At 45.0% G+C, this 23,502-nt stretch overlaps 1 protein-coding gene across 2 annotated transcripts in view; it reads right to left on the reverse strand.

The window, feature by feature from the left end:
• The window catches only part of TTYH3 (tweety family member 3), a 75,651-nt gene extending 56,705 nt beyond the window's left edge, over positions 1-18,946 (reverse strand). The window contains exon 1 of one of the 2 annotated variants that reach the window (XM_027656512.1): positions 18,744-18,944. In XM_027656512.1, the coding sequence (XP_027512313.1) occupies positions 18,744-18,866 (123 nt within the window). In that variant the 5' untranslated portion in view covers positions 18,867-18,944. Of the gene's footprint in view, positions 1-18,743 lie in introns of both variants that reach the window. The other variant, XM_027656511.1, reaches the window with a different exon arrangement.
• Positions 18,947-23,502: the final 4,556 nt, after the last annotated feature.

Raw genomic sequence — 23,502 nt, forward strand, 5'->3', positions numbered from 1 at the left:
TCTACAACATAAAGGTGTTTGGGTTTCATTGTTTGGGGGAGAGGTTAAAACAACTTCAAAACTTTTGTCCAACTTGTAAGGAAAGCAACAACACTGTTTTCTCCTGGGCCCCTGAGCATATCTAACATGCACCTGCATGTTCCACAAAGAATCTAAATAAAAAACCACCACCAACAACAACAAAACTCAAACCACATGGGACTCGAGAACATGCAGTTTAACTGGGTTATTAGAAAAAACAGTGTTTCCAAACACAGCACAAGGGAGGAAACATTTCACAATGCTCCACAGTCAAGAGGAGAGTGACTTCTCCTGCCTCCAGCCCCAGTTTGTATGTGCTGGCTTGGACAGCACCAAATCCTGCTGCAATTTGCAGATGCAGAAGAGGAAGTGGTGACACTTCAGGCAGCCTAAGCTTTCCTATTAAGTCCAGGATTGAAAAATGTGCAAGACAGCAGAATTATAAGTCACTCAATCATAATTCCAGCAGGAAACACTCTGCTCTTATCGGCATTGCTTCAATCCACCCTTGTTATGCTAATCCAGTAACTTGTGAAGCGCCCTTGATAGAGGGGCCATTGTGAGAAAAATACGCCCTTCAACATTTGTTTTCATAGCAGCTACATCTGGGGAAGAAATTACTGCACAGCTTCTACCTCTCAGCAGATCACTGCTTGGATCAGTTTTAGAGGCAGAAACGCAAAGTCCATACGCTCTGCTGAAGCTTTGCTGCTTGGAGCTTCACAGCCCCACACCTTGTCAATACGAACTGCGTGTCACTTGGACACAGCCACTGAGCATGTTCCATTACTTGGGATTGCTGCTCCCAAGCAGAGCCTGGAGTACCAGTGTTAGCAGAGCCAACAGCTCCCCTGTCACTGTCACACCTGATAAGCAGAGAGGGAAGCCAGCATCCTGACAGGCCTTCACCGGGCAACGCCGCTCTTTGAGGACCGTTCAATGCACGACTCACCCACTGCTGCTGACATGCACTAAACACCAACTTTTGTCTAGGAAAAAAAAAAGTGATCCCCACAAGTTAAAAGCAAAATCTGTGTCTTTTATAAAAGAGTCACTGACTGCAGATTGATTTCCCTACTTGTGATAAACTCATCCTTTGGGATCTTTCACCTTGTATTTCATTGGGAAATTTAAGCCATTTTGGACACTTGATAACAGGGACTTTCCCCATTTCTCTGCCCACTAAGACACTATTCATCTCAGCACTGCAGTTCTGCATTTTGAAAGCATCACATCCTTCCACAAATAGAGTCAGTAGTCAGCAGTCCTAGGCCTTCAACCTTGAAGCCCTTAAACACGCTGAAGACTTCCTTCAGAGAACACAGCAACACTACTCCCTGAGGACAAAATTATAAAGTAGAAGGAGGAAGTACATTTTCTTTCACATCCTAAATTGGCTGATAGCTCCCCCCTCACAGTGTAATCCTGAGCTGTGCTTCCCACCAACTCCTTTTTCTTTTGCCTCTAGCTAGGTATGCTGAAATTACTGTATATACAGTATATTTCTGTGTCTTCTCAATTCTACCTTTAGATTAATAGCCACTGCTTGAGATGAACCCTTTCTATCCATGAAGAATCACAACAAGTCAGAAGCACTGCAGCTGAAGAGCTTAGCAGGTGTAGCCCAAGGTGTTGCACAGCCACTTGGTAAATCTCAAGGGAAAGGCTTTTTCACTGCAAACAGCTGCTGTGAACACAACCCTGTCACGGCACCGGCACCTGAGCAAGAGCAGCCACCAGAGAAGGATGCAACAAGCTGGTCACACCAGCACCAGCTGAACAGGCTCCAGTGCTCCTGCTCACCAGGTCCTCATGGGGCTGCGTGAGGGACTTTAATTTCTAACCACAAACAAGGCTCTTTTTCTTTCTCCAGTACTTTCACAACTACTGACTGGCAGAAGAATGATGGATACATCGTCTTTCAGAATGAAAACCCAGGAGCACAGATTCTTCACTCTGCTGTTTTGTTTTTAATTTCACATCTCAGGTTAGAAACACAGCCCCCAACATTCAAACTGGAAGTACAAGGAGAGATCCAGCAAAGCAAGAAGAAATCCAATGGACAACATCCAACTGCCTCCTCCACTCACTATTACATACTCAAGTACCACAGCCCCTTGAAGCAACACAGTCAGGACAGATTCCTGGCCTGAAAACTCTTGGAAAGGACTATTTAATCCAGCTTCCCATACAGCATCCAGGCCATAGCCACTGACAGCTGAGCAGTGGGTCATTCCTGCTATCAGCCATCCCTGGGGTTGCTCAGACCTTGGGCTTGGCAAGCCACCCAACATGTGCCTTGTGGTGCATGTTTGCAACATCACCAGGGTTGGCCACTTCCACTAACAACAACAAGAATAGCATTTACCGGTCCTGCAGGGAGTACTTACAGAAACTTAAAAATTAAATTAGGCTATTAAAAACAGCTGTTAGTGCCAGATCAGCATTCTCAGAGCTTCCAGAATGACAAATGCAGAAATACATGATCTCACCTTTTCTTGCTGTTGTGGTTCCTGAAACACAGTCTCATAAGACCTACGCCAGGAACTGGTGTTTAGTTACTCATTTGTTATTTGCCAACCACCTCCTGCTTTGTTTGCTTTTGTTTCAATATCTTTCAGTTCACTGCTGCAGCTGGATGGACTTTCAGCCTCCTTACCTTGACCGGTGCACCACATTCCTTGGCTTTATAACAACCTTCAGTGTTAATACCTACAGTTACTTTCATGGCTAACTTTGGAAAACAGCTTTTCTGTAGCACCAGGTACCTTGTTACCTGTGCAGATTAACAATTTGCCTGTTTGGAACATTATCCCAAAGTGGGATTCATCAGTGTGTAAAGCAGAAAACCCCCAGGCCGTGTATGAACTCTCCCATAAAAGATGCCACAAAAGGGAGCCAGGTGAATCGTTTTGCATTTGAGCAGTTTTATACATATTTCTAGGCCAGGCCACACCAGACATTCACCTTGCACTTGAAATATCTCAAACTTAAGATCCACCCTTCCCTACATGGAATTTTTCTTTCTATTCTTTATAGACAGGTATTTTAAGCCTCATTTGTGAATGTATTTTCAGTGAGCATCCTAATGAGGACGAAGAGAAGCATAAACTACATGCTCCAGTGTAGGACTCAGAGAATCTCTTACTGAAGCTTATTTTCTAATCAAGTGGGGCTGTCAGACTTCATTAACTGCAGGACCACCAGTAAAAATGCATCCATTGCAGATTCTCTGAAGCTAAAAAGAAGAGAGTTATGTCCTCCTTAGCAATTCACTACTAGCGATCAGGATCCCTTTCCACAAACTCAGCTCTCTAAAAACACCACCACCAAGAAAAGTAGTTTAGGCAAAAATACAGAGTTAGATCCGGTCTGACCAAGCACATTAGATTAGTGGGGAACATTATCTTGACTCCCAACCTACACAGAAAGCTGGAACATTGACAAGGGACTTTTCACAGCACTTAAGGGCTGGCAGCAGTTGCCCAGAATTCTTCACCCTTTAAGCAGGTGTTAAACCTCCTGGGAAAGAGCCAAACAGTACATTCGAGTTACTGAAGCAATTGAATCATTTGTTACATCACCAAAACACAGCAAAGAGTGGGAGCAATTCACTAGAAAAAGGTTTTGAGCAGCCCCACGATAAGATATCCTGAAGCCACAGAGCAAATATCTGCAATAACTCCCATGTTTTCATGTTGCTTTTTATTGAATGAAGGCAAGTGGTGCATAAACTGCAGAACAAAGTAGGGCAGAGCATCTGCTCAAACACTTAAAGCACTCAGTAACTGTTCTCACTTAAATCTATGCAGCATAAAACCAACCACAATACCAAGTGAAGTAGTTCTCTTTCCTTTATGGGTCTGCAGAAGAACATCACAAGACACCCTTAGTCTTCACTGCAGAAGGAGCTAAAGACAGAAGCTTTTGATTTTGCTGGTTCTTCCCATCTTTAAAAATAAAACAGCCATCTCAAGTTTTTACTAAAAAGAGAAAGCAAGCTTGAGTGTGTATTGAGAAAGCATTTTAACTTAACTCTACAGACAGCACTAGTGGGGGGAAAATGCAGTACTTTGTAGCAGACAAACCTTACCCTCTTCAGACTGGAGGGTGAGGGTGCTCTTGATAGGGGAGTGGGAAGAAGGAATTCAGGGAGAGAGATGGCAAGAATATGTCCCTGGTGCCTTCAGGGTTTTAATCACATTAGCTGAGACAAGGCTGCCCACTGCACTTGCACCTTAAGATCAGTAACAGGCTCTCTACAGAGTTTATCCTGCCTTGCTAATGACACAGATTCACCTTCTTAAGGCTTTGTGGTTTTAAAGGACACACCACACACGTGAATGTACTCCCTTCCTCCTCCCCTGTTCTCTGGTGACACAGCCCCTGGGTGCCACAGAGCAGGTGAAGCAGGATGCTGCTCTCTGCACATACATCATTATTCACCCTGCTTTGCTCCACGTTAATGAGGGTATTTACATGAGGGGGCACTTCCTCCCTGAATTCTTTGTGCCCTCCATCCTTACTAGGCACCATAATCCTGTTTATGACATGCTGGTTGCTATGGAAGTGATTATATTGTCACTAGATTATACCCTCATGTGGAAAGCATGTAAGTGAAGGAACATGAGCAGGTTTTTGCATACATTTAAAGGCATGATAGTGCAATCCCACATGTAATAACTGGGAGCTTTAACAGTAGCTTCCAGACACAGAGTATGACCATAACTAATAGCATGGCATCAAGTTTTAATTTGGTTTTCTCCTAAAAAAAAAAAAGAGATTTTTTTCCATTTTCCTGTCACCAGCTGCCACTATTTAATTTTAGACAGTGCCCTGCAGCTGAACAGTGCAGTCCCTGCCACTTTCCCAGGACCCTGAAAATACTTCAGCACTCAAAACATCATCTCTTTAGTCTAAAGATCAGGATGAAAGAAGTGACAAGATCATATAACCAAGCTCCACAACTCTAACTGCCCTTTTGTTGATTACTGTCTTTTATAAGAGCAAGGATTCAGAGAGCAGAGGCAAGAGAGACAGATCGTCTCAGATCTGACACGCTCGGTGAGACGCATGACTAACCCAGCTTGAGCTACAGAGCAGGACAGTGGACGTGCCTGGAATGAGTAACCCCACTTGGAAGCCTATTTGCCATGGGCACAGGCATGGGGGGTTATCTGGGTGCTGCCTGGATGGTAAATACATGACAGTGAAGAGTGCAGTGTAAACAGCCTGGAGACCCTGTTCCTTGCAAGCAGCTTGGAATCACACAAGACACTTTCCTACCTACTGAGACCCCACTCAGCAGCACTGGAGGGGCTTTAGATTTTTACAGCCAGGATTGCCCAAGAAGCCATCGCCTCAAGTGCAGCATTGATGACAACATGCAGTGGCCAGCACCATTCCCCCAACTGATGGTATGACCCCACATGTGCTCTGAATCCTTCCTCGCCTACAGCACAGCTCCAGCCACCAGCACACCCATCCAGGTCAGGCAAGACAGAAATACTGTAGTGGAACACAAAGAGCCACACAGCCCAAACCACAGGTATACCAAGAAGAAGATGCTTACCCCAGGATAGCAAATGTTTTGACTACAAAAAGAATATACAGCTTGCAGTTGACATCAAACCTTGCGCCAACTGCAGCTTTAGAACAACACTGCGGTTCCTCTTCGCACCCATCCTGTTCTAACAGAAAAAGATATCCCCCATGGAGAATAAATCTGAGGACAACACTTGTTTCCAGAGGCTCTCAACCCTGTTTACAGTTAGCCTATGTTCACAGCACATGGTCAAGACTGCATTGACCAAGGTCCAAGTGCAGCTACACAGAAAACACTCAGGATCTCTGTTTTCCCAGGAGACATGATCAGTGACTTGTCAGAAGGCAGCAGCATGTCAAAGGCTAGTTGAGCACATCCCCAAGGATGAAAGTCTTGTAGGACTAGCTTTAGTATCGAAGAAATTGTCATGTGTGTGTTTGTGAGTAGGAGGTAAAGAACTAAATTGCTGGTGAATCCCATCTGAAGGCACAGATGTTAGAAAGGAAGCTCAGCATTCACTACAGACAAAGCAGCAAATTTCACTTTGGCAGGGAAGAGAAATACAGACATGCCTGGTTTGAACTCAATGATGTACTTGATGAGCACTCAAAGTCTATCCTTAAAACTGCTTCTTTCTTAGGAACCTTATATTTCATTTATTGCACCAAACAGTCAAGACCACTCTTACCGAAGCCAACACATGTAAACCAAACCTAATAATTAAGTTAGTGATGAAAGTCCTGCCCAGAGGTTATACCTGCAGAACTACATTTCACCAGTTGGATATGTCACTGCTGTGGTACAAGAGGTACATCTCCTCCCATGAGCAGATGATTCAGATATAACCACAAAATGAAGTTGGACCTGCAGAGGACATTAAGAGGTGGGTCAGTCACAGGCAGAAGATGCAATAGCTAGCAAATAGCTAGTAAATGTATTTAGGACAGTAATAAGACAGGCAGCAGTCTCTCAAAGCAACATTTTCTTGAGAATGAAATTAAGAGCAATGAAACACTATAGCAGCCAACTGAACTTTAATAGCTGCAACAAAATGCACACAAAAAAGGTGCAAAGGGCACTGCAGTGAGACACATGTGACCCAGCAAGCCCGTTGTCTCAGTAGGAATTTCAGACTTAAGATAGAGGGAGTACACAGACAAGAAGAATTAACATGCCAAAGGGGGATTAGGGTAACGAGATCCTCATACCTTCTCATCATCCTCTGCTGGGAGAGGAGGCAAGTTCACAGCTTGTCCCTTCCTCCTTCTCCCATAACCTCCAGATCACCCGAGGCGAGAGCTAAGCTGCACTAATAAAAACAGCAGAGCCAGCGTTAACTGTCCAACCTTGTTATTTACACCTCAGCAGAACCCTCCCAGCATCTACTATCACTCACACAGCTCCTCCAAGAGCTGCCTGCTAGCACAGAGGCCTTGGAAGCACATCCCAGAGCACTGTTTGTCCACGTGGAGAATTCTTTCAACAGCACTTGACGTATTTTATGTTCGCCACCTTTAGTTTCGTATTTAACATTAAAGCATTGAAAATGCTGAAAAGCTTGTGTTTGAAGAGGTTTTTAATTTTTAACGGGTCAAGCTGAAAAAGCCCAAAAAAACCAATCTCTGCAGTGATCAAGAGGTTTGCTGTTAGAGCATCAACCTTCCTAGATCATGGACTCCGAGACCAGCCAAGAACTTCACCAGGACATTTACCCAGCTGTCCTTATGGGAATAAAAGGCTATTTTAGCCTTGGAAATTTGTTGCTCTCACCAACTTGTCTACTCAGGTTGATCCGACGTCTGTTGTCTAACCTGTAAGAATTTTGGATATATACATATGTAAGGAAAGGCCAGTGATCCAGCACATTTGACCTCAGAAGCCAGGGATGAAGCCCTGTCCTGCCCAAGCTCCAGGCACTGCTCAGTCTCATAAGCCAACAACAACTCAGACTGTGTGGGGAGAGGACAGGAAGGACAAACAGAAGAAGACGGTCACATTTTGAAATACTAAAAGGCACACAAGAAGTGGTGTTCAGTGGTATTAAAATAGCACTCTCATCCAAAGTAAAGATTTCTGTTATAGCTACACAAGTGTCAAACAAATCATTCCATCCTCACTGGATGTGCTATCTGTGCTTTCCACTAAACCCAGACAGAAAAAGACCCAAAACACAGCTGATCCATTTTTTCCTGCCACCTACTACAACTGAAACAGTTTCCCCTCTTAAAGGAACATGAACATTAACACTTGCCATTGCCTAGCAATACCTCTAATCTACTCTTGTGCAATAGCTCCCATTTTCTCAAGTCCAAAGTGTTCATTCTAACCTTACTGAAGTCAAAATCTTAAGAAAAAAAAAAGAAGCAAACCTATCTTTTTAATCATATTTGTCTAAGGTCAGTGACAGCCAGATATCTCCGTCCCCAGCCTTTTCCTAGATCTGTGCCTTTCTGGTTTGCTTGCACTTGACAGCCTGTCAGTCTGATGCTAAATGGAGATCATGTTGTCAGGGTCTACTACGACATTCACAGTGATCAGAACTACAAGTAGAGTTGCAATAAAGTAGAAATAAGTCCTTTTCTGAAGTCCTTTCAGCCTTCCCTCTAGTTCTCCTTCTGCAAAAGAAAAAAACCCATGAATATTTCAAAGATACCAGAAGTAGCACAAAGCTCTCACAGAAGACCCCAGTCATCTGTTGCTGGGGGTCAGCCACAAAAATTAGTTCTGAAAATTACCTTCCTTCCCATTTTGGAAACAAGAAGAGATTACAAAATTATAGAAGTTCACTACTGACTTTCCCCCCCCCCCCAGAAGACTCAAAAAAAAGTACCTGGTACTTTTTGTTGTAGAACACTCAGCTATTCTCTAACCTCCAAACAGCAAAATGGTCACTGTCTGCAACTGCTCCTGTTAGACTTATTCCAAAAGTGTGATTCCCTCAGGTACTAAAGGTTTAAGATAACATGTTTGAGTAACTTTTCCTTAGATTCTCCTTCCTCTTTTCTCTCCTTGAAAGTTACATTATTACACCTCCTAAGGAAAAAAAAATATTTATAAGCAGGACAACTCCACCCTTTCCTCTTAGTTCAACACCGAGGCAAGATTCAGCTGAGGTCAGCCACAAGATTCAGGCAGAGGTCAGCAACTACATACACTCAGCTGCTTCCTTCATTTCTATGCCCTTCCATGTTCCTCACCAAAATCCAAACCAAGGAAGAGCTCAGAGCTGTATTTGCCAAAAACCCATGGATTCTGCAACTGATGCAGCACAGCTTGTTACAGCTGCAAACATTCCTGGGCTCTGATAATTATAAGCCCATGGCTGGGTGTCTAATTAAAGGAGGAATGAATTAATGAGTTTTACCAAAGGCTTTTGAGTCCCCATTATAATTCTCACCCTTAATCGGCAGCAGGACACTCAAAGGACAGCGGGAGCAGGATCAAGAGCAGAGATGGGGGGATGGATAAACCACCCCCAGCTGATGCTTCTCCCCATCACGTTCCTCTCCAACATGTCACTGTCATTCAGACCCCGACAGCCAGATCAAACCCAGCAGGAAAACGCCTGGGCCTTTTGGACAGCTGAATACAAAAATGCTTCCTGAAGCTGCCACAAAGCACACACCAGCCTTTGAACGCCGAGAGCGGGGAGATGCCGGGCGAGAGGCTCCGCAGAGCGCTGACTCCGCCACTTCCATTCATCCCGGCCCCAGCCCCCACCCAGCGCCAACAATTACAGTTCAGTCTCAGGCTCCCAAGGAGGCAGAAATTGAAAACACGTTTTCATTGAAGCACAGCTTGAATTTCATGAATTCCATTACTCTCGACTTTCTCAGCATTTCCTGGAGTGAATACTGTAAGACAAGGGAGAGAGGGGACAGGAGGGCTGGAGCTAGGGCAGCAATCCTGTGTCGCCCCTCTGACCACACCAGTCCAAAAACAGACTAGGGGCACTTGCAGTGAGGACACGACTGTTCCCAAACAAAAGAAAATAAATATATGCTAAACATAAGTTTAGGGAGGAAGTGAAATAACCAACTGCCAGAGGCCTGGGAGCAGTAACAACCTCCCTTACGACCAGCACTTAAATAGCAAGGCTGCAGGCACAGCCCAGATGTGAAGCACTACAATTTCAGCAAGCAACAGAAAGCATCTCTTTGGCAGGCTGAAGAATTCTTAGCTACTACAGCAAGTATCAAAATAACCAGTTTATCAGCTACAGGAACTTGAGCACACTGTTAACTGCGAGAAAGTTCACCCCAGGGAAAAAGCGATGGTAATCGGAGAGAACAGGTAGCGCCAAGCAATGGGTCATTTTTTCCACATGTACAGTTGTAACACAATCAACTTTGGGATTATTCAGTTTTGCTAATTAACACCCTATGGAGAGCTTTGATAGCATTAGCAATACTCTTAATGGTTCCGTCACTGACATCCTTTTCCCTCTCTCCCCCACCCCAGCCTGGACCTTATCTTAAGGAGCATTACATCATCTACTGCACCAAGGCCTCCTTGTAACAGACACTATTATGCAACTGAAGTGCCTCCATTTGGATTTTGGCGTTATTTTGGATTTCGGTGTTGAATAGGCGGCTTGTTTAAATTCTCAGCATGAACAGCAGCATTTTACAGCCTGAAAAGGATGTCCGTGCACAGGCACCAACACTGGCATAAAAACTCGTCTGAATGTGTTATACATTTGTGAAACATCCATTCCCCACATTCCCCTTTCCCCTTGTCCAGGAATAAGTCCCGCATTGTTAGGACTGATTAGCAATATCTTTCATCCCTAATTTCACATTACAAAGGGCTTTCATGCATATGCACGTGTGGCACCATTCTGAGCCATATCAGCCACAAAAAGCATTTAGTACTGACCGAGGAAATCGAAATCTGAGGCTGCAGCTCCAGTTTAAGTGAGGGTGAAGGGGACTGTCAGCTCTTCCCCTGGCTGGTTTCAACGCTGCTCTTACCATTGACCAAAAAGCACTCATTTTTTTAAAATAACAATTTAAAAGAGGTCAGGCACACATTACATCTGCTGAAGCAAGCAACCTGATGACCATGTGAAAGCACAAATGATTGTAAATGTTACCCTCATACCCAAGTGCTCAGAGAAGGGAACAGTACAAGTGTCATGACCGAGTTACACCAACTGCTGTGTCCATGGATTGCACGCTAACCTACTTTTCTTTTCTTGCAAGAGAATAGCCTTGCAGCCTTAGCACACAAATGACTACTTCGCAAAAAACATGCACATTTGCAGCTTACCAAACCCTAAAGCTCACAATTACAAGATCAAACTTAGAGTGGCTCATTACCCAGAAATCTTAAAAAAAAAAAAAAAAAGGTCTGAAATGAAAGCCTTTTGCAACATGAAAGTGCTCTGTGGTTTGCTCTTTCCCAGTTTATCTAATATAAAAAAAAAAAAAGAAATTGCATCAGTATGGCTCTGCCCCACAGCTTCTGTTCACTAGATACCTGCAGACCCTGTCACCGTGCAACAAAAGTAATTCCTGGTTTGAGGATAAATGTAACCAATTTCTAGTTTTTCACCACTGCAACACAACCAACAGTCTCAGTCACCCCTTGAAGTGGAGGAAAAGGGAGGATTTCCAACAGTGAGAACTTTTTTCTCTTTTTTTTTAGACTGTCATATGAGTGCATCCCCAGGACTAGAAGTCCTGCATGAACTTGATCCTCCTTCTTTTTAGCTCACCTGTCTTGTTAATCATCATTGTCAGCTGAAACAAAGAACTGGTAGGATGACATACCCTGAAAGTACAAACAGCCTGGCAAAGAGAGAAGCAAGGTTACTGGGTTCTGTTACTATTATTATTATAAATAACTCTCCAGGATATATCAATATATCCCTGAGCATTCTTAGTCTTATTCAGATCTTAAAAGTGAGAATTAAGGTTCAGTACAGAAGATAATCCTGATATATTCCAAAGTTACTCAAGTGTCGTCTGAACCTTACAGCAAATAAATTCCCAGACATCACGTCCCTTCCCCCAGCTGTGGGAATCACATTCAGCTGAAAACAAGCCAAGTTCTCCTACCCACTCAAGGGGAATGGGAAGTCTCACCATAACTGGTAAAAAGTTTACTACTGAAAGATTTAACAGAAACAAGAAGAGAATTGACAGTCATTGAGAGGTTAATGCAGATGAGATGCTGACTCCCCTCCACTCCAAGAAAATTAAGAGTGAGCACTATCTTACTCACTGCTTGCTTTCAGCCACCCAAGCGTATTCAGTTGACATCAAAGAACATAAAAGGGTGACTTCAGGAGAAGCCTTGGCCATCACTGTTTAGCATTCAGCACCCCAATCCTTAAAACAGGTACAGGACTGTCCCTGAGAGGAGTCACACCAAGGTGACCAGGTGAGCTCAGCCACAGCACAGTCCTATTGCATCAACACAAACAGCACCAACCATCAACTCTGGACTTCACCCCTTCCATCAGCAAGTGTGCTGGTAGGGGCAAGGGGTATAAAATTAGCCTTGTCCTAGAAGAACAAGGAGGAAAAAAAAGAAAAAATGGAAAAAAAAGAGAGAAACTCAAGGGATTGTAAGGCACTCGTCCCTTCAACTGTCTGTTCTGAAGTCACATATGTCAGGAAATCTGACGTAACAAAGGTTCATAACTTACATCTCACTATCAGTGGACAGATTTTTGTTTACAAGTTCAAAAATAAACCTAATCCCAAAATAAAAGTAAGATATCAAGAAGACTTGTAGCACAACTCCTTAATCCACATTCAAAGCCTCGGGATTAAGTCAGAGAAAGCACCTGACTTCCTACCCTTAATCTCCAGAGTCATGCCTAATGGGATATGTTCTTCTGGGTGAGAATTTCTCATCTCACTTTCCCTAATAATGAAAAAGAAGGAGCACTAAAAATCCACATCCACATCTGCTTTAAGCAGTGCTTGTTTTATTGGATCAACATTTAAACAAAGGCACTTTGTTAACCTGAAGAGCGCAGATGTTCCTGTGCTCAAAAAGGCATTAAGAATTGAGGGGAAGAGGGAAAGAAAAAAAAAAAAAAAAAAAAAAAAAAGAGAAGGTAAGACTGAACTGATTTTGACTAGCCCTTTCTCCAGAATGGCAGGGATCAGGTTTTGCAGACCAGGAGACATATAGTGTTACACTCATATTAAAAAAAAAAAAAAAAAAAAAAGATTTTTCAAGAGGACAAATGTTGTCTTGGTGCAGAAGTACCAAGGTGCCAGTGGCTGGCCACCACAACCAAACAAATGTTTTAAATTCTGGTTCTACTCCTCCAGCTAAGAGCAGCATGATACCTTCCATGGTACCTTCAGAGCAAGCTGCATAAAGGTCTCTTAAGACTGGGAAGCTCATGGGGATGGGCAGCAGCATCTTCTCTGTGTAGGATTAATACTTTTAGGATCCTGCCCAGATGAAGCAAGCATGGTTTACACCTTTGCATACTCACTTGCGCCTCCTTCCCTCCAACCCCCACAAGGTGTTTGACATTTTTCCAAGACACCTCTCACCCCCCACCCGTGTGTGCTCTGCTCTGTTCAAACCATACATTTAGAACAGTTACTTTTTTTTGTCCAGAGTAAGGTAATCTACAGTCAGGGTTTCCAGAAACTGTCAGTTCTCAGGAGACCATCTGAAAACGTAGCAGCACAGCATGGGTCAGCAAAACAAAGTAAGGCTGCAGACAGAAAGCTGGCAAAGGTTGATTTTTTTTTTTCCTGTCTGTACACCATATGCTGCTGCATGACTGGATGTACAGTCAACAGAAAACATTGTATGTCTACCTTTGGTAAAAAACAGCCATCAAAAGTTGTCTTGATTCTACATTTTTGGCTATTCATTGTGCTGCAGTTCCTTAGGAAAGGCTCTTCCAGATAAAGCGCAGAACAGAGGAGTCAGACCACGGCACCAATTTGCTGATGGTTACTCATGCAGCAGAGACTGACGAGTAAAGGGAAGAGGGGATTTACCATCAGTTCTTAGAAAAATAAAAGTAACTTCAAATTCATTAGAAAACATTGGATTCTACTAACAGGGGTCACTTGACCTTTCTGGAAATACAAGCAAAGTAGTGCTACAGCAGGAGAGCTGATCAGACCTTGGAAATGGTCCATCTATTCTTGAAAGAAACTTTCAGTCCAACCCCTTTAAGGAAGGCACATTACCCTCTGACTTTGAGCCAACTAGACAAAAACACGTCATCCAACTTGACTAATACACATGTTTCCAATTTACAGAAAGACTCTTGGTTTCAAAATTGAAATAAGATGCCAGTACAGTAGAGGAAGTTCTAAAACAATCTCCATAATCCAAGTTTTTTGGCAGTTTAGGCTCCATCATGTTTCGCCAGCCAAGAAATACTTCCAAAGATGACATTAGCTGTCATGTGCAGGGAAACAGCCTCACAGAGCCAGAAAGTACCTGACAGAATTAATTTCTTGCTGAACCTTTGGCTACGGGTTCAAACACACATGCCTTGGATTAGAGTTGGCAAGCCAAAAGAAGGGAAGCATCTCTGGGCTTCCACAGCACCCTTCCCTGCTGGATCCCTCCTCAGTACACATTTGGTAGGTCAAAAAGAATATTACAGGACAAAAGCACTGACAGATGTATGACAAGGAACTCCTGGGTGACAACACTGAAGAGACCATCTCAAAACCAAGGACTAGAGCATATCCCTGCTCTTATTGACGCTTCCTTTAGCACGATTCTGCATCTTAATTGGTGTGAATCAATCATCCAGTCACTCTCCAAAGCACACACTGTTGCCATTACACCTACTAACCGTGCATCTGCAGTTCTGACTCTTACTGAGAAAGCACGAAGTGGTGCAAGGAATGAGTTTCAAAGATGCTGGAGAACTTTGCTTTTTTCCAAGCCTGATTCACACACAACCTATGCGTCTACACAGAGTCGTGTCAACATTGCCAGTTTCCAGCAATGAGCAAAAAGCTGAATTTCAAGTCAAGGTTCCCTGGCTTAGCTTTCACAGCCTCTTTTCTCCTTCACTGTTCACAGCACACTTCTCAGCACACAGAGACTCAAGAGCCAAAGCATTGTGGGCTCCTTTTCTGTCAGTGCCACAGACACCCTGACTCAAGCAGATATCCCATTACCTGTTGTTGTGCTGTATTACCAATGCTATTCAGCTCTTCTACTTCTTTCCAGCATGTGACCTCCACACAACCTCAAGGCTCTTAACCAACTCTATCCTGAGAAAGTGAATTCAACTAAGTCAGTCACAAATACTTACATTACTGAACAGATTAAACCATGACATCACCAGTCTCAAGGCCATCTTACTGGGCCAATCAACTGAATTGGAAGTAAGTGGACAGTACTGGTAAGATCATCATCATTTGTTCAGCAGCAAAAGGCAGGGGAAACCAGAATTGGTGTTAGCATGATGCTGTCAGAAGGAACAGGAGCTCTGCTCCATTTTTACATTCCCTTCACTCCAGAATTTGTGACTCACTACACAATGAAAAGGCTTTGCAGTGCACTGCAGTATGACTCAGATGAGAATACAGCCAGAACAAAGCTGTTCATATCAAGATATTTTCAACCCCAATGATTCATGGGAGGATTAGGAAAAGAACCAGTCTGATAAGATCCTCTATAGGGAGGGCTATGGAGCAAGTCCTGCAAGCAGCGCACGAAGACAGATCTGATAGGACTCACTAGCATGCCAAACCCCCTGGAGAAGAAGGATTACAACCCCAGCTCAATCTACATTGAGGTTCACCTCACTTCCCCCAGAAAAAAAACCCCAAACAACTAGTTGTACTGCTGTCCACAGCTTGTCGTGGGGGAAGTGGAGCATCTGAAGGACATCAGTACAGACATACATTTTTAAACAATCTAGTCTGGAGGGAAAGGATCTGTTCTGCTCCTCCACACTCGCACACACTGTTCTAGCCTAATGCAACAAGATATGCTGTGGGAGAAGATAAGAGTAACTAACACCAAGAGAAAGTGTTTCAGAGCCTAACTCAGGTGTACGCAGCCAAAACCTGCAGCTGCACTGATGTCAGCCCTTGGCAGCAACACCACCATAAGTATTTCTCATGTTCTCAGACAAAAGGAGGAAGCCCTGGTAGGTTGGTACACAATGGACACAGCTGCCTTGAGAGAGGCTGGTGCACAGGGGGTGTCCCTCCTGCTCCGACCAAGGGGACTACACGGGACAAAACAGCAAAAGTAGCCATCAGATCTGTGTCCTGCTAGATATTCCCCATCATCCAGGGTCCCAGAAGACTTGACAAAGAGCTAGACTTCAAAGACTGGCAGTGTGTGCTTATCTAGCTGTGCTTCAGAGAGATTTCAGGGGACAGCAGCTCGTCTGCTGCTTCAGTGGAACAGTGGCTTGCACATCACACTAATCCTTGCCAGGTAGAGGTGGAAGCTTGTTAAATCAGCAGCCTCCTCACCTGCAGGAGCACGTGGCACTGCAACAAGTGACATGACAACAGGCTAATGCAAGGCACTGCATTTCACTTCTGGCTGAAGTGAGATGTTCCACTGATGCACAAATTCAAAGCCTGTCATCAAAACATGAGTACAAGGAACAGGTAAATATTTACTAAGAGGTTACAAAATGAAACAGTTTCATAAGGAAAGCAACGCTTTCCCTTGGCCACGGGTTGGGAAATCTTTTTCTAGAGAAGCAGTAAAGAATCAGAAAAGATATATTGCTTCCTTCCTCATAACAAATCAGAATGGGAAGGGACACTGAGCCCAACTGTTTGTCTATTTATGATGACAGTGCAGCTAACCAGTGTCTTGAAGTCATGGAGTTTAGTAAAGGTGATCTTTCCTTACCATAGCTGAGGATGCCCTGCCCTTATCCACCCCCATAAACTCCCAGCTAGCATCCCCTGCTGACCTCTCCTCAACCTCTGGAGAACTCAAATGCAGTGTGTAGTTTAACAGTTCATACTTAAGAATCCCTAATGGAATACAAAACAAAAATACACACAATTTGTGGCAATGAGACCTACAAAGTAAAGAAAACAAGCAGAACTTAAGATAAAAAATGGACTTCCTTATTTTGAGGATGTATACAATCCCACCTGCTAAATACAAAAGGTTCCTAAAGACAAGGGGAGACAATGCCAGCACAGGCTGCAAACACAGAGCAAGAGATGCATATTCATAACAAAGCTAATAGAAAAAAAGCTAGAACTCAAAACCAAAAGGCCTTCTGAACAATTTAAAGCATGAGAGAGCATTCAGCATTTCAGTTCCCAGCCCAGGATTAAGTTTCCCTGTTTCACTGCATTAGAATTAATCTGTGTGGCTACGAACTCCAGAGTCAACTCGCAGAGCCACAGCAGCTTCGTTATATAACCACGACACTGATAGCACAGGCTGCATTGCTGGAGCCTGTTTGCTCCCCCTCACCAACACCAAAACCAGCAAAGCTGCTGCTGCTCAAATCATTCTCTTGACGACAGACGCCTCAGTAATCCAGACATTCGAGTTTGGATTTGATAAGACGTTTTCTTGCGAGCTGATGTTAAGACTTAAAAGGCCATCGACTGCTGTGCAAGAAGTCCTTAATATCATCAAGGGAGGGGAGGCAGCTACACAGGAGGAGAACAGCAGAAGGCTTTAAGTGGGAATATGATTACTGTAGAAAAATTACCTGACAAACAAACACAACCTCAGATTGTTGCTAGGAATGCTTTCAAGCAATTTAAGTGAAAATCAGTACATCTGCCATCTATTCAAAAGTCAACTACTGCTTGTTTCATGATAACACACTCCCAAGAACATCTTTCCATGAACTCTTAACTTCTGATCTCCAGCTTCTCATATACCTTGTTTTAAAGGCAGTTACCCTCTGAGGTCATGGAAATACAGTTCAGCTGCTGTGCAGCATTACATCTGCATGTGGCCATCTTGAACTCTGCTAAGCCAAGGGAACTAAAATTAACAAATTGAAGCCCCAAATACAAAGTTATGTCAAAAGTCCCTTTGATTTACAGGTTTCAAGGTGTTTCTTTGTATCCACTCATCACTCCTTAAATACATCTCTTGCATTTTGCTCTAGCGTCAGCCCACAGGTCCGTTCATCTGTTCAAAACAAAAAGCCAAAACACACTGATTTCTCAAGTATTTCTAATATCTTCTATTTCCAGGATAAAATGAGAACTGTTTAGGTGCCTCAGCCTTCCTGCCTGTGTGCATGACAGCAGGCTGCATATATAGGACACTGCAAGTATGTTCAGAAAAGCAAAATGGTGTTTTCAAAACCAGAGAGCGTGGCAAAACGAGGCAGCAGAGCCACTGCAGCTCTGTTCCAAGATGACAGCAGAGATCACAGATGTTGGAGCGCACAGATTCACTCCACAATCATTTTAATTACATGCCTAGCCAACCAAGCACAGGATACGGGCTAAGCAGCATTAAAAAAAAAAAAAAAAAAGCGGCACACAAGTATTGTGTGAGCATCCTCCCGTGCACTTGATGCGAACGCCGCTCTCGTGCATTAAGTCATCTGTTTTCCAGCAGGCAGGCAGTCGGTTTTGGGAAGGCACTGCTGGCCTCTCTGCAGGGCTGGCGGCATCAATGAGGATGGTCAGCGCAGCCTGCACAGGGTTATCACCGGCGATGGGGGGTTATGGTCCAGCCAGGGGCACCAGGCCGGGACGGTGCCTTCGCCCGGGCAGCGCTGGGACGTGGTCAGGGCACCCACCGGGGCACCCACCAGGGCACCCACCAGGGCAGCTCCAGCCCCGCTGCCGGGGCCGCTCCGCGATGCGGTTCAGTGGGCACGGTGGCGTTCGGTCAAAGGTTGGGCATGATGACCCTGGAGGTCCATTGCAACCTTAACGATTTTATAATTTCACCTTCTCCCAAGAAGAACTTGGGGCTTCCAGCAGCCTGGCGGGGGTGGGGGGGAGCTCAGGGCTCCTGCTCACCTCGCCGGCAGCGACAACCTCCAGCCGCCAGCAGGGAGACCCCTGCCCCGACCCCGGGCAAGGGGATGGAGGGGGCAGCTCCTGCCTGCCAAAACCTCACGGACAGGGGGACACGGCACCCACCGACCGACACCCACGGGCACCCAGCCGGGGAGCCCCAGCGGGGGCCGGGCATCCCCCTTTCCTCCTCCTCCTCCTCTTCCCCCCCAGGCGGTCCGAGCCCGCTGCCCAGCACCCACCTGCTGGTACTCGGCGTCGTGCGGTCGGAAGTCGGCGGCGGTGAGCTCCCAGCGCAGGCTGAGGTGCGGCAGGCGGTGCAGGAGGCTCACCCACCAGGGCGGCGAGTAGCTCACGCCCGCCATGGCCCGCGCCGCGCCTCACCCCGACCCGCGGGCCATGGAGCGCTCACCGCCGGCCCCGCATGGCCCGATCGCCCCCGCGGCCCCCGCGCTCTCCCGCTCCCTCTTTGTTCGCCCGAGAGGCTCCGCCGCCCGCGCCCGGCACCGCCCGCCCGCTCCCATTGGAGCCTCCGCCGCCGCCGCCCCGCCCCGGCCCGGCCCCCGCGCTGGGATCGCTGCCGCTGCCCCGCACACCGCGCTCCCCGCGAACATCCCACGGACGGCCCGCGAACACCGGTCAATGTTCTGCTGCGACGCGGTTTGCGCGACCCAGAACCAGCCAGGTTGCAAAAGACCTCTGAGATCATCCAACCTGTGACCCAACACCACCTTGTCTGCTAGACCAGGGCACCAAGTGCCACAGCCAGTCTCTTCTTAAACTCCTCCATAAATAATTGTCTCTTCTGAAATACCTCCAGAAATACTCTGTTCAAGTGATTATTTTGTTATTTTTCCCCCTTATGCTGACACACAGTAAGAGAGATGAGTGTCTCCTAAATGTTGATCTGTGCTCCCTCTGCTGCAATGCGTGTTGCCATGTGTGCACCCAGTCAGGGAGTGCTGGATAACGCTCTACCTCTAGGAACTGTGAGCTCAGGAAGAGGAAATTTGCCATCTCTGGATTTTTGGAGGGGGGGTTGAGATGGATTAATTATATGCCAAGAGGAACTTGAGCAATGGTCACAGCACTGAGCCTGACAGAGTTCAAGAGGTGTTTGGAAAAATAACAAAATCATAATTTGAACTGAGTTTCAGAATCTGAGTGTCTCAAAAAATGCGTGGATATGGCACCTGAAGTTGTGGTTTCCTGGTGAACATGGTGGTGGTGCTGAGTTGACAGTTGGACTTGGTGATCTTAGAGGTCTTTTCCAACTTAATGCTTCTATGGTCCCATGAACATGGTACCTGCACTGACTCTGGTTCACCTTCCACCCTTCTCTCTGTGGGCAAGGGTTTGGCCTCACCCAAACCCTGACCCACAGCCAGTGCATTGCTTCATCAACTCCAACAGACCTGGAGCTGTCAGCTTGTGTTGATGACATAATAAATTAGATCCTTGAATCAAACATCTGAATGTTTCAGCAATGACAGCATCCAACTGCACAACACCTGGGAGCTGTGCACAACATAACAGCGTGTGCTGGGCTCCCCACAGAGCCACTCAGACACCACTTTCCCAGGGATTATACTCCAACTCAATGGAAAAAGCTTTTCATTTCTTTCTAAACAGAACATAACCAAACTATTTTTAGTCTTAAAGGTAAAAAAATATGAACGTATCCTCTCCGGGACTTCTCAGAATCAAGTGACTATATAAATACTCCGTATAACACTAGGATAGTGGAATAGAAAAGATAATGCTAAGCAGCAGCAATCCCAAATTTATTCACTTCATTACAAAGATCGTGCTGTTCCTGTTACAACTGATATGTATACAAATATTTGCTGTTTTCTTTTTAAAGGAATAGACCAAATAATTTCATTCTTGTTGTAAGTATGTAGTGTAGTCCAGCATTAATGCAGGAGTTCCTAAACTTGGCCAGTCTATTCAGACCATCTTCTGGGCCTTTGTTCTCTCTACCCCAGTCTCCCCCTCCCAGTCCTGCAGCAGCACACCTCACCCACTGCTGACTGCTCAGAGCACTGTGTTTAAATATCACTCAACATAATTTGGAGTTGGAAAAGGAAAAAGGACTATCCGGTCCTCTAACAGACTTCAGGTAAATGTCTCATAGGTCTTACAGGCTTGAGAAACCCTCATCTGTTTAGAATTAGAAACCGTTATGGCCCATGAAAATTTGGGAGTGCTGTGTATCCAAAAAAAAAAAAAAAGAAAAAAGAAAAAAGGGTAATACCAACTGATTTTTTTTCTCCTAAATGGCAGCAGGTCAGTACATATCATGGAGACACCTCCTTTGCAAGTATGATTTTATTACTTTTCCCAAACGCAGCCAGGATTTCATACTTTATGTTGTCCTGACTGATGCGTTTCATAAATAAGGAGAGCAAAAAATGCTACAATAGGCTATTTAACACCTTAGGAGACCAAATAAACATATTTCTGCTGATGTTCTGAAATATAACATCAACTTTAATAGCTTTTGACTGGGACGGGATTTTCGTATGAGTATTATCAGCATAGCTAAAAGGAAATCTTATCACTCCCAAATAGCATTAAGGCACACGTCAGAGGGTTCACACCACACAGGGTGAGCCCAAGTACAAGATATACGAGGGTACAAGATACAAGACCTCAACTCCCCCCAGCTTTCTCCAAGAAAAGGGCTTATTTTCTGCAAAAGGACAGCTCAGCGTCAGCTAATTTAGTTTTCTTCCCTGTTATTTTCTTTTTTTTTTCCTCACAGCACCAGCGAGGATGAAGAAGGAATTATTTTAAAGGCCAATGAATCCAACGTATTTCACCTCCAGTTCTAAAATCCCAAAGACAAGGAGAGGAGAGACCTCGCTGGGGGCGAGAGATCTCTGCGTAAGCCACTTATGGCACAGAGTTTATGCAATTCAGCTCTAAAACGCCCAGGGCTGGGATCTGTCCTGCAGATGTTACTGATGCCTCTGGAATGACACAAAACCCCCACCGGGCTGCAAGGCCAAGTACCTTCGTCAGCAAATGATGGACATGGAATAGAAGCAGATGCAGCAAACACTCCACACCGAGATCCCGTTCGATGGAGTTGATGTAAATCAAACTGAATGAAATGTTTTGGAACAGATGAGAGAAAAAGCTGGATGCTGTTACACGGGGGTGTGACATCAGCGTGTCAGCCCCAGTTTGAGGCACCATAATGGGGACAGGGGTAAGTGGGAAAGGGAGCAGCTCAGCAGTGCTGGTGTTCATGCCTCTCCCTCGGCCTTTTGCTGCGAGGACAACTGGATTAAATTATAGCAGAATGAGCATTTGGGATTACGGAGAAACAGAGGCATCAACAGTTTTCATTTCTCCACCACAATTATTTATAATGATATGGGGAAAAGAAGAGTAAAATGGATTCAGCAAACTAGGAATGAGAGACAAACCACAAGATCCAGCACCAACCATACTTTCCATTGCAAGGCACTTCAGCCTGTTGTACCACCTCCAGAAGCAATGTTTGCAATCCTGGGATGTCTAGCATCACTCATTTGATTCAATTCAGGTGATTCTTAATTACATGACAACAAGAGAGTTATCAGGGCTCTCATGTTTAGATTATAGCAGCCTTTTTCCCTTCCCACACAAATAGGTTCACTCTGTTTCGCCAAAGCAAAATGAACAAAACGTGACACTGCTGTAACATCCCAGGAACAAAATCCAACAGAAAATCACCCTTGCATGGAAAGCTGTTCCACAGTCAACCAAAGCAAACTGCAAATGTCAGCTTGTTCACTGGTAATCCTGCTGAAAAGTAACCCAAAGAGCTGTATTAGCATTCACTAAATTGCTCTGACAGTGGCTTTGCTAAAGAATCACTGGACAAAATGGGCAAACGTGAAATACTCCAAATTAAAGAAAATGAAGATAAACCAGACTGGTTTAAACCTCCAAAATAAGGCAGCCAGGGCTGTTCTCCATCCTCGTGAGGCCATCAAGCAGTCTGTAGAAGCACTCCTAGAAATGTAGCATTTTTCACTCTTCACAAGCTTCTTTCTACTGCAGACATCCCTACTGCTGATGTGATGCTGGCAACGAGAGCACTTTTTGAAACAGCAATTCCATATCCCCAGCTTTTGTTATTCACTCTGAAATTAAATAATTCAGCTTTTAATATACTGTGGAGTGAGGAGTCCTCCTAACTGTCAGACCTAATACGTGCTACAAAAGGTTTTAGCCAAAATACAGATTCAAAAAAACCCAAAAAAGGCAAGTTTGAACTCCGAGTGCCAGCAGATGGATGAGTTACCCTCTTGAGACAGGGACTAAATTATGGACAGTCAGAGGGAGGTCAGTGAGACAATCATGTCTCTGCACTCAGCTGCCACTGTTAGGTAACACCTCTGGCTCTGCCACTCCACAAACTCTGCCCTTACATCAAGCTGTGCCTCCTTCCCGCTGAGCTGGACTGTGCCTCCATTAAAATTACCCTTCCTCTCCTCCCAGGGCTTCCTCTGTAATTTTCTGCTCAAAGTCAAAGGAAATAACAAAGCCAGGGCTGCTCTCCAGCCTCCCCCAGTTATTGCTGCCCCCTCCACAGCAGCTCAGTCCCCAGCCTCCCCTCTTCCCAGCAAAGCCACGTTGCCAGGGATCTTCCCAGCTGACTTCTCCTCCCAGCTTGAAGGATTTCCCCTGAGTGGAGGCATCTGCAGGCAGGAACATTTGGGTCTTCATTACTTTCCTCTGACATCCTCCCAGGGACTTTTAGGTTTACACAAAGAATAGCCGCTACCAGGGCCAGCATAAAACACTGTAAGCAAACTCAAAAACGGCACAAGAAAAGGTTAATTCTCTCATTTCCAGTCCTGAGGCAATATTCTCTCTCTCTCGTGTTCTACCAGGCTTTTTAAACTCTGTGAGTTCCAGGGAAATGGGTGGAAGATGTGGAAATCCTATTGCAAAAGCACCTGCCCGCTCCTTTCCCCAGAGAGCCACACAGAACATTCTATT

This window comes from Corapipo altera, unplaced genomic scaffold (genome assembly GCF_003945725.1).
Source record: "Corapipo altera isolate COAL_440 unplaced genomic scaffold, ASM394572v1 104, whole genome shotgun sequence".
Classification (NCBI taxonomy): Eukaryota; Metazoa; Chordata; class Aves; order Passeriformes; family Pipridae; genus Corapipo; species Corapipo altera.